Source organism: Sinocyclocheilus rhinocerous, unplaced genomic scaffold (genome assembly GCF_001515625.1).
Source record: "Sinocyclocheilus rhinocerous isolate Xijiao unplaced genomic scaffold, SAMN03320098_v1.1 scaffold303, whole genome shotgun sequence".
NCBI classification, from domain to species: domain Eukaryota; kingdom Metazoa; phylum Chordata; class Actinopteri; order Cypriniformes; family Cyprinidae; genus Sinocyclocheilus; species Sinocyclocheilus rhinocerous.
In genome coordinates, this window is record NW_015656152.1 from 211,254 (window position 1) to 223,920 (window position 12,667).

At 35.2% G+C, this 12,667-nt stretch overlaps 1 protein-coding gene across 1 annotated transcript in view; it reads left to right on the forward strand.

The window, feature by feature from the left end:
* The window catches only part of batf (basic leucine zipper transcription factor, ATF-like), a 12,059-nt gene extending 494 nt beyond the window's left edge, over positions 1-11,565 (forward strand). Inside the window, exons 2-3 of the mRNA XM_016526839.1 lie at positions 1,606-1,710; positions 10,681-11,565. Coding sequence (XP_016382325.1) covers positions 1,606-1,710; positions 10,681-10,875 — 300 coding nt within the window. The 3' untranslated portion in view covers positions 10,876-11,565. The remainder of the gene's footprint in view (positions 1-1,605; positions 1,711-10,680) is intronic.
* Positions 11,566-12,667: the final 1,102 nt, after the last annotated feature.

Here is a 12,667-nt window from a genome sequence, read left to right on the forward strand (position 1 = left end):
ATATATGCAATTTTTAAAAAAAATATATAAACATTTTAATTATATTATATATTTACATTTAATCAAAATATAATATTTAAATTAAAAAAAAAATATATAAATAAAATAAATGATAAAAACATAATTTTTAATACAAAATGAATTATCTGATAAAATGCTATATTTTGCTTCATGCCTGCTTCTTTATTTATATTAAATTGAATTTAACTCAATTAATCTATGTTGAAACACATGATGCAACATGCATCTAACCAGATGGAATATAACATACAAAATTAACATTAAGTTAAATATGACATTATGAATGACATCTAGACACCTAAATCCACTTATTTTACTGTAGATTTCACATGCATTTCCAACACTGTCTGTGAGTGAGTATGTGTGCATGTGACTATGTAGATTTGCACATGTGTGTGTATGAATGGTTATGATTCTGCTGAGAGGAAGTCATGAGGCTGGTGGTGATTTTAACCTTCAGACTGAACCGTTCACATACTATTTCAATATTTATGAAGGTAATCAGCTTTAGCGTTGAGTAAGTGACTCTAACTATAGAGCTGCACACAGCATCGTGCTGTGAGAGAGTCTGACAAATGTTAGTGATTGTGAAACTGCCGTTAAGATGGCACGAGGCCATACGAGCTGAAGGTGATCTTACTTCAACGGCCACTACATCCTCTCCAACCTCGCCGGACGAGAGAGATGTTTATCACTGAGAGAACATGATTCAGACATAGCAACTGTGCAAATCCTCCTTTAGTTTCTTTACATGCATCATACATCTACAAGCAATGGCCACAAAGAGTGTTTGGACACTTAAGCCACACGTGAATGTCGATGCATCAGCAAAATATCAAAACAAGTACCATTTATTTTGAAGAAAGATACTTTTCAAGCAGTTTGATATATAGGTTCAAAATTAAGTATTGTGACACATGTGTGAAGTTCAGGAGAACTGACTTCATACATCTGCTAAAGATAACCAAAATACCAGTTGATTCATGGCAAATACTAGAGAAGTGTATAATGTCTGTAAACTGCTGCTAAATGCTTCATAGATGAATCTGGTGTTATCATGAAGCAGCTCAGCTCTATACGTCTGTGTCCGACAGCAGATGTTTCCCTGAATTCACCTGAAACTGAGCTAGTCATAGACATTCACACACTTCTGGAGGGTCTCTTATTGTGGGGATTTTGTCATGTGGAAAAAGTCACTCTGACACTGAATCTTGTGGGTTCAGTAAAGGACGTCAGAGCTCAGGGGCTGCTGTGGGAAAAGATTGCCCTCTGTCTTTGAAAATGTCACACCTGTCTGCCACAACATGTGATAAACATGCAGTCATGGAGGAGGCTTTCAACCACAGTCTTGTTCTTTAAACTTCTAGAATAATGAAAAAACATCTCTGCTACAGAATCGTTTAATGGAGAACATTGTTATCCTTATCCTCTACATCTTGATCAGAAAACCTCTTCAAAAGTGTTCTAGTCTGACAAAAAGACTTGATCTGAGAGAACATCTAGTAAAATGTGTTGCAAATGCATGTCAAGGTTTTGTGCTGACGTACATTTTGTGCTGATGAACTCCTGCGTGCTGGTTTTCAGGGTTCGACGGATGACGTAAGGAAGGTGATGAGGAGAGAGAAGAACCGCATCGCGGCGCAGAAGAGCCGAATGAGACAAACGCTGAAAGCCGACAATCTGCACCTGGTGAGAACTTCATCCAGAAACATCATCCATAACATACCTGATACACAGTGACGTTCTAATTAACCTGCGACAAAACAAACAGTCCATGAATTTGCATTGTTTAGTGCTGCAAACTGTGACTTAGGAACAATCAGAAGGTACAGACAGACCCTAAAACGACTTAGTAAATTTTTATTAAAAACAAGCAAACAGTTTAAGAAACATGAGAATAAAATGAAGACAAATTCAAGAAGAGAAGAGCGTCCAGCATCAGAGCATCCAGCTGTGTTACAGGCGTGTTGCTGATTGACTCTTGACTGTATTTACATGAAGCTTTACTGACCATGTGGTGATGCGTCATGGCTTCTGTCGTGCTTCACACTTGTTGTGGCTCTGGTCTTGTTTGCTTCAGATTCTGGCATTAATTACATCGCGTGGGTGAAACGCTCAGCTGAAACGAGTGGCCGTGCACCTAGTAAATTCTCTATAATCTATCAAGAAAACAACAACAACAGTCCTCAAATCTGCATGACTGTTCTTACAGAAATGCAATGCTTTGCATTCGTGCATTCAATTCCTGCGCTCGGAGCTCGAGCACACGCCTGTCTAACAGTCGTCAAACCGTTTGGATCGCATTTGGCTCTTAGTCAAAGCCAAAACCCTCTATCACTTTCATTCAGCATCTGTGTTATATGGGTGTTTCCCTCTGGTATTACTCATGTCCTTTCACTCCTCTGATCGCTGCACATGCTGTTTCAGGGACTCTTAACAGAACAGACCCACTGCAGTACTGCTCAACTTTACATCAGCTAGAAGAATAGATCCTACACTCTTAAAAATAAAGATTAAAAAGGGGGTTTTCAAAGCGATGCCATAGAAGAACCATTTTTGATTCCCCAAAGAACCATTTGTTTCTCAGTGTGAAGAACATTTTTATAATCTGAAGAACTTTTTGGACTTTAAAGAACCTTTTGTGCATTTGAAAGGTTCCATGGATGTTAATGTTTCTTCATGGAACCATCAATGCCAATAAAGAACCATTATTTTTGAGAGTGTATGATTGATTTAAAGGGATAGTTCAACCAAAAATTAAAGTTCCTTACTCACTTTCATGTCTTTCCAAACCAGCATGACTGTCTGGAACACAAAACAAGATATGTTCATTCAAGTTTCCACAAATTCAAATTTTGCATGTCACGTTCAGTGATGAGACCTGTGAGACATCAAACACGGTTTGAAAATGAGTATATGAAAACATGAGATTAAAAAAAAATAAACCGAATAATAAATTAAAAGAATAAACTGTACTCTTATCCCTCACAGCCTTGTTTTCATTCCTGTATGTATATATAAATATGGCATATCCTGACTAAGGACTAAGGTCTATAGGTTTCAAACATGATGCACAATTTTTATGCTGTTTTTTGTCGCTTTCAGAGTCAGCTATGGCTGTTGCATGTGATTCTTCAAAATTTCTCCTTTTGTGTTGCACTGAAAAATCAAACAGATTTGGAACAACATGAGGGTGAATTTAAATTTTTGAGTGAACTACACCTTTAAATACAAAAGGCTTCTACACTCACAGACAAAAGTAGAAAACTGAGGCGGTACCGTTTCAAAAGGTACTAATATGTACACTTTAGGTACTAATATGTATACTTAGGTGAAACACGGTACAACTGTGCATTGTAAGGCGAAAACTAACACCTTTGCACAGTCAGAATATCTGTGTCTACACATAAAAAAGAAACGCATTCAAAATTGGCATGTTAACACGAACGAACAGTGTTTTGTTTAAAGACTTTTGGCCAAGTCGGCCTTCCATACATATTGTACACGTTCAGCCCTATTTTTCTACAATATACGCACAGCTAGCACATGCGCTTTGAATTTTTTTGCACTAATTAGTTTGCCCACAAGGTGGCAACACACTGGCCCGGGCCGTTGTTTACAGTTGGAAAATAAAGAGTAAAAGACAAAACAAGAGCAACAACAAACTGCTGAAGGTGACAATAACAGTAGATGTCCGCGTTGACGAGTGCTTACGTGAGGAGATTGAAAGATACCCGCAACTCTAGTTTAAACAAGTACAAAGACATTTTTATCGCTCATAACCTATGGAGAGAAAAAGCGCAGACACTGAACAAAGGTGAATCTTTCTAGTGCGCATTTGGCGAGGGCTCTTTTCATGAAATTGCATGAATATCTTAAGATATTAAATGGAGTAAACTTTGAAAGGCTGCGTGTTTGACTGTGCGCATACGCTAAAAATCGAATTGTACTTTGGGCTTTAAGGTACTAATATGTACGGAAGTCCTAAGAGGCCATGGATTATTAAAATGTTTCTTCCTTGTTTTCTCGTAATCACGACTTAATTATCTTGTGATCTCGATGTAACAAAAGTTGTTTTCTCGTTATCATGACTTTATTTTCTTGTGATCTCGACATCTCAAAAGTTGTTTTCTCGTTATCACAACTTAATTTGCTCGTGATCTCGACATAACAAAAGTTGTTCTCTAAGTTACACAACTGTGCCAACGGGTGGCAGTATAGATTTGGGGCCGGTTGCATAAACATAGCCACTTAAGATTGTGTCTTAAGAACTAGTTTGACCAACTAGCAGTTAGCCAAGAGTTAATCAGTCTCACTTTTCTGATTAATATTAGGCCAATCTACGTTTTTGTAACTGACTTTAAACAGTTATGACCAGTCTAGAAGAAAACAAATTAGATGGCTAACTTTTTAAGACTAGTCTAAGCAGTTTATGCAACCGGCCCCTGAATATAACTGATGGTGTTGTTGGTATAACTGGGGTGTTGTATACTGTATATGCACCTTACTGTATGTTTGGGAAAGAATAAGACCTTCTTCGTGATTGCTATAATTTGTGCAGTATTGTTCATTACTGACATTTAATTAAGTCATAAATATTAAATGCTTGAATCAATATGATTATTTTGTGTATCTGTTGTTGTTAAGTTCTTGCTAGGTGCATAACTCATCACAGTTTTACCACTGCAATAGCGTTCCGTGTGATAAACTAACTGCTTATTAAAACCAAGGTTGACGTCACTGTATAGTATTCTGTTTGCACCTAGGCTATATCTTTATTTTATTTGTGCATCTATGAAGTACATGATTGTTAGTTAATAAGCAGGGATGTTGTGTTTATGTAGGACGCGCTTCAATGATGTATTTGGAATGTGCATCTTTGTCCTTTTTTTTTATCTTTATTGTTAATAATTAAATGTATACTGATAAAAAATGTGATTTATATATGCAAAAATATGTATAGGCTAATTTAATTCAGTGATGTTATACAGTGTTGTAATCTTTTGTATGTTCTACATTTCTTTGTAGGAAACCACACACACACACACACTCACACATAAACACTCTTTTCAAACATCCCAAGCTTCAGTCACAGCATATCCTACGTGACTAATAAAAATTACAAACAAATTATATATAATTTTATTTAAAATGAAAGGAAAATAAAGTGAGTTGAATCCAAGCAGCTTTAAAAGATTTTAGAATAGTTCTCTGCATCCTTCTGCAGGCGCTCCACCTGTGTTTGCGGTGTTGAATGCTTTGACCATTTAAACATGTTAATTACACAAACAAAATGTTTAGCACACTGTCTCTGGAAAAAAAAACAACAGTGATTGATTAGTCTATGTTTATTTATTGTAGACGTTATTACTAAGCAAAGCAAAATTTGCTATAGTATCCAGTATCCACAACATACATTATAAGAGCGCATGGTTTATCTGTCGATCAGAAAGTTGCATTCGTTACTATAGCAACAGTAGACTCATGACGCATTGTGTTTTAAAAATCAAACAATCGAGATCACAAGAAAATTAAGCCATGAAAATGAAAAAACAACTTTTATTGTCAAGATCACAAGAAAATTAAGTCGTGAAAATGAGAAAACAACTTTTGTTACATCGAGATCACAAGAAAATTAAGTCGTGAAAACGAGCAAACAACTTTTGTTATTTCAAGATCACGAGAAAATTAAGTCGTGAAAATGAGAAAACTTTTGTTATGTCGAGATCACGAGAAAATTAAGTTGTGAAAACAACTTTTGTTATGTCGAGATCACAAGAAAATTAAGTCGCGATAACGAGAAAACAACTTTTATTGTCAAGATCACGAGAAAATTAAGTCGTGAAAATGAGAAAACAACTTTTGATATGTCGAGATCACGAGAAAATTAAGTCGTGAAAATGAGAAAACAACTTTTGTTACATCGAGATCAGAAGAAAATTAAGTCGTGATAACGAGAAAACAACTTTTGTTATTTCAAGATCACGAGAAAATTAAGTCGTGAAAACAACTTTTGTTATGTCGAGATCACAAGAAAATTAAGTCGTGAAAATGAGCAAACAACTTTTGTTATTTCAAGATCACGAGAAAATTAAGTTGTGAAAATGAGAAAACTTTTATTGTCGAGATCACGAGAAAATTAAGTCGTGAAAATGAGAAAAATTAAGTTGTGAAAACGAGAAAACAACTTTTGTTATGTCAAGATCACGAGAAAATTGTCTTGAAAATGAGAAAACAACTTTTGTTATGTCGAGATCACGAGAAAAATTAAGTCGTGAAAACAACTTTTGTTATGTCGAGATCACAAGAAAATTAAGTTGTGAAATGAGAAAAATTAAGTCGTGAAAACGAGAAAACAACTTTTGTTATGTCGAGATCACGAGAAAAATTAAGTCATGAAAATGAGAAAACAACTTTTGTTATGTCAAGATCACAAGAAAATTAAGTCATGAAAACGAGAAAACAACTTTTGTTATGTCAAGATCACGAGAAAATTAAGTTGTGAAAATGAGAAAACAACTTTTATGTCGAGATCACAAGAAAAATTAAGTCACGAAAACGAGAAAACAACTTTTGTTATGTCGAGATCACAAGAAAATTAAGTTGTGAAATGAGAAAAATTTAGTCGTGAAAACGAGAAAACTTTTGTTATGTCGAGATCACGAGAAAATTAAGTCGTGAAAACAACTTTTGTTATGTCGAGATCACAAGAAAATTAAGTTGTGAAATGAGAAAAATTAAGTCGTGAAAACGAGAAAACAACTTTTGTTATGTCGAGATCACGAGAAAATTAAGTCGTGAAAACGAGCAAACAACTTTTGTTATGTCGAGATCACAAGAAAATTGTTGTGAAATGAGAAAAATTAAGTCGTGATAACAAGAAAACAACTTTTATGTCATGTTGAGATCACAAGAAAAATTAAGTTGTGATAACGAGAAAACAACTTTTGTTATTTCAAGATCACGAGAAAAATTAAGTCACGAAAACGAGAAAACAACTTTTGTTATTTCAAGATCACGAGAAAAATTAAGTCACGAAAACGAGAAAACAACTTTTATGTCGAGATCACAAGAAAATTAAGTCGTGAAAACAACTTTTGTTATGTCGAGATCAGAAGAAAATTAAGTCGTGATAACGAGAAAACAACTTTTGTTATTTCAAGATCACGAGAAAATTAAGTCGTGATAACGAGAAAACAACTTTTATTGTCGAGATCACGAGAAAATTAAGTCATGAAAACAGAGATAACAACTTTTGTTATGTCGAGATCACGAGAAAATTAAGTCATGATCACGAGAAAACAAGAACGAAAAATAATCCATGATCTCTTAGCACTCCTGTAAATATGTACCAATTAGGGGTAAATAAGGTTTTAGCTTTTGTACCTTAGTGTACCGCCTCCCTGACAGCTTTGTAGCCTACCTTTTTTCTGAGAGTTTATACTAGTGATTGGAGTGAATCTACTGAATGGATTCTGCTTGAGAATGAGATCTGGTCTGATTTACAGAAAACACTCAAATGTCAAAGGAAACTGATAAGTCGTTTTCTCTCAGGAAGAGAGAGGTTTGATTAGTTAGTTGACCTGGTGTCAGACTCAGTCCTGACAGCCCCCGCTGCAGTTCTCAGCATCAGTGATCTGATAACACACACACACACACACACACTGACCTCATGCGAGTTCCCCTGAACTCAACCGGTTAAACGCAGAGTGGGAGATGCTGTCCTGACAGGCACATACCACTTACCAGGAACCGCATATCATTTCGATTTTGAGGTTGCACAGTTTTTGAGAAATGCACATATAGGTCACACATCAGCAGATATGAATATTGAGAGTGTTTACACTGATGATGCTTAATATCCTGTAATATCCAGATGTGTAAACATCTGAACTTTTCTCAAGTAAAGGTCATGGCTGAAGCATGGCTTATGTAATGTGTGCATCAGGTATTATTATAGTATTTATTAACATTTTGAATTAGCTTTTATTTTTGTACTTCCGTTTTTATTTTAATTTAAGTTTTAGTCTATTTGTTTTATTGATCGTTATTTTTCTTTCAATATTTCTATTTAGCTTTATTTATTGATTTAAATGCCAAGACAACATTTCTCTATTTTTTTTATTTAAGTTGTTTTTATTTATATTTTAAATTTTATTGAAATAAAATATAATATTTATATTTTATTTTATTTCAGCTTTATTCCAATTAACAAAAAAAGTCTCAATAAATCTGGTTTTCTTACACTTTCAGGTTTTTAAAATGAGCTGCATTATTACACACTGTAAAAAAATATTTGTAAAAGTTTATAAATTTAAAAGTAAATAAATATCTTTCGAGTATGTTTAATAAGAAAGTATTATTTTAATCTTTCTGCTTCAAAATTTCACTTTTAATTCAGTGTTACATTTTTTATAGTTAATTGTGAAATTTACTAACAATTTCTGCGTGAAAATTGTTTCTACAACAAATTCTTTTCAGTGCTCAAGTAAATGCACTCAGTGTTATTATCCATATTACAGATTATTTGAATCTAATTTAAAATTAATTATAATAATCCAATGATATGAAATAATAATAAATTCATAATCTGCTCCTGACAAACAAAAACACAAGTCCAAAGTTGAAAATGTACCCATTCTGGGTAAGGGAGACTCAGTGTAGTATGTGGTTTCGCTCTTCGCCGCTATGCTTGATAAACAGGAAGCTGAAATTTCCCTCCGTATGACACGTTTCCTGTAGTGTCTTCTCATGGCGTGTTTTTTGGTTGAGGCCTGCCTGAGAAACGTGGGCCGTCTAGGGGAGTGTTCAGCTGTCATTTCTGGTAAGGTGTCGCTATGGGCCGTGGGCAGATAAAGTTGAATGACGCTTGTCAGAGGGGTTTTACCCTAGAGTGACTGGAAGGCAGCGGAGCGGCTAGTCGAGCTACAGGTTGGTGACGTCGCTGAGCGGGAACCATCATGACCCCCTAGAGTACCTAAAAATACTGGCCAATAAGCATATACACGCTCTCGTCTATTTCTAACCCATTATTATCTGACATGTGGGTAGTTAAAATTTCACCTGTGGACATTTATGCTGATATGTGCCTGTCAGAGGACAATGCAGATGAGTCCTGGATTCTTCCTTCTATCTTGGGGGGTTCCATTGGGTTTGTGAGGTATTATTTTATGTTAAGCTGTTTTGAAACAATATGCATTGTGAAAAGTGCAATACAAATAAAAATGAGCATTTTATAAATATTTTACATACAATGATAAACCTTAGGTTAACAGTTGAGAGGTTTAGAAACAGACAACCAATCAGTAGCAAGCAACCTCATTAATTATTCATAAGCTTTGACAGTAACAATACAGTAACAGGCTGTATTATGTTTCAGCTTCTGAAAAAAGTTTTTTTTAACAACTGGATAAGCAGTTATTAAAATAGGTTGCATGCCCGTTCAATCAAACAAACTTTACTAACCTCATAAATATGTAAATAAGAACAGTACCAGATTTACAAAAGTACAGGCAACCAATCATAAACCAAACAGTGCTTACCTCATAAATTATTCATATGCTCTGTACCGTCACAGAAAATTCCACACGCTTTGTTTAAAAATGAGCATTTTATAAATATTTTACATACAATGATAAACCTTTGAGTTGAGAGGTTTAGAAACAGACAACCAATCAGTAGCAAGCAACCTCATTAATTATTCATAAGCTTTGACAGTAACAATACAGTAACAGGCTTTATTATGTTTCAGCTTCTGAAAAAAGTTTTTTTTAACAACTGGATAAGCAGTTATTAAAATAGGTTGCATGCCTGTTCAATCAAACAAACTTTACTAACCTCATAAATATGTAAATAAGAACAGTACCAGATTTACAAAAGTACAGGCAACCAATCATAAACCAAACAGTGCTTACCTCATAAATTATTCATATGCTCTGTACCGTCACAGAAAATTCCACACGCTTTGTTTTGTTTCAGCGTCTGTCTGAAAGAAAGAATAAAATGCTATGACAAGCATTTTCACAATTGGATAAGCAGTTATTAAAATAGGTTGCCTGCCTGTTTGACCCATTTGTCGTTAATGACTTCACAAATATGTAAAGAAGAACGTCAACGGCTTTACAAATGTACAGGGTGAGTTGATTAGGCAACAGATCATCAACCAATCATAAACCAAACAGTTCTCAACTCATTAATTATTCATATGCTCTGTACAGTCACAGACTATTTCACACGCTTTTATCTTTCAGAGTCTGAAAGTTAAATGAAAATATCAAAGAGTTATGACAAATATTTTCACAATTGGATAAGTAGTTATTAAACTAGGCTGCTTGGCTGTTCCGCCAATCACTGACCTCATAAATATGTAAAATAGGAACGTAAACGGTTAACAAATAGCCTACTCAATACCCAGGATTAATTACTAACCCAGGATTATGAAAAGCCCACAAGTGCAGTAGACATTAATGCAATCCATGATTATTGGGTTATTGTATTGAGTTTGTTGTAACTTTAAGGACATCTAAAGGACAAAACTCCAAATTCATGTCCTGCAGAATGTATAATGTGCTTACATATTCTTCAGAAAATGTACATTATCACATTAAATCTGACTTCAGGAGCTTATTAAATGTATTTTATTTTCTGTTCGTGCTGCAGGAGAGTGAAAATTTGGAGAAGGAAAACGCAGCGCTCAGGAAAGAGGTGAAAAGACTCACGGAAGAGGCCAAATATCTGTCCACGGTCCTGAGCAACCATGAGCCGCTGTGCACGGGTCTGAGCGGTGCGTCCACGTACGGAGCGCACCACGGCGCGTTCCACCAGCACATCAGCGTGCCGCACTACCCGCTCTGACCGGCAGAGGCCGCTGGAGTTCCGCACGGAATCCGCCTGTGGGCGACAGTCAATGAACTTTGGTTTGAGTCATTAACCACAAAACAGTGTCATCAGCGGGCATTGAAGTGATCTTAAAATCATCTACTGAAATTCAGAAAAATACAACAAAAGCCTCCAGATGTAACGATTTTTGTGACAATGATATCTTAATATAATTTTTTAGTTTTTTGTCTAAAGTAAAATAATCCCAGCTCCTCGAACAAAACCTCATGTCTGTAAAATGCAAGCATCTGTAGAGTTAAACGTCGGCTACTTGCAAAGGTGCATGGCAATGACACAATGAATGTTTTCAATTTAGATTTCATTAGAAGCCACTCTACTGATTCATATGATCATTTATTTTATTCTATTTCTGTGAAATGTTTATGAGACGACTGGACTTGATTCTAAGAAAAATGATATTGATTGTGCATCCTGTTCACAGATAGGCTATTATGTGTGAATGTTTTTCTATTATGACTCATTTAAGATGTTGAATTGGTCAAACATTCTGAATGTACTTTATACGCAATTCTAGCTGATTATTTTTATTCTAAACCCTTTGGGATATTCTAAAGTTGTGCGTTATCCTATGTCTCAAATATGGAGGAAGGAACATTTGTATCTGTGATCTTCTGCGATCACCTGTGATAAAATAAATAAAAACATAAAATATACAGACACGTTTAATGAATTTGAACATAATGTCCTCTCTGTTTCATTTATCATGAACAAATGTTGTACTAGCCTAATTATAATGCATGAAATATTTCATTTTCAGAAAGCACAAGTATGTTTGGTCCTCCTAATAAATGTATTTGTTTAATATTTTACAGGTACTAAAATTGCTAAAACAATCACTTCAGTCTCATCGTTATCATAAATTATTATCATGCTTAGAAATTAGGATATTATCCACTATCTATATTAAACAGCCTGCATTTTCTTGTCCTCTTTCCATTCCTTTTCCAGACTGTATTTATAAACTGAAACTAAATTCTTGTGTTTAAGACTGCTGACCAGCCGCGATGTTAAAGGGTCTAATGTGAGTTAAAATCATGCGTGACCTTATTAGCCAAACTGAAAACGACAATGGATCATTTACCTCAGATCTTGAAAATAATTTGGGAATAAAGCATGTTTCCATGAAAACAAAACAGCTCTATTTACATACCTATTGTAAGAATCAGAAAGAGATTTATTGCCAAGTGTGCTTACACACACACAAGGAATTTTTCTTGGTGACAGAAGCTTCCCGTACACAGACAGGTTGATAAGTGACAAGACACAGATAACAATAAATAAATAAATAAATGAGTAAAAATAAATATGTAAAAACAATACACAATAGACAAAGAGTAAACAGTATATTGTATGTACAGTGCTATAGACAAATTATGCAAGGGAATGTGGTAAGATATATTAAGTCACTAACCTATGTATAATAAATATAAGTATAGACAGTTGGGTATTGCACATGTTTTATTGCACAGTGGGGAGAACATTTAACTGTTCATGAGGTAGATGGCCTGAGGGAAGAAACTTTTCCTATGGACTGTAGTGTTGTCCGCAAACTTCAGGAGTTTGACAGAGGGGTCAGTAGAGGTACAGTCGTTGGTGTACAGGGAGAAGAGCAGTGGGGAGAGCACACAGCCCTGAGGAGCGCCAGTACTGATGGTGCGGGTGTTGGATGTGAATTTACCAATTCTCACTAGCTGTTGTCTATCGAGAAGGGAGGGTTGTGCCAGTGATTCGCTCAGCTGTCCGGACA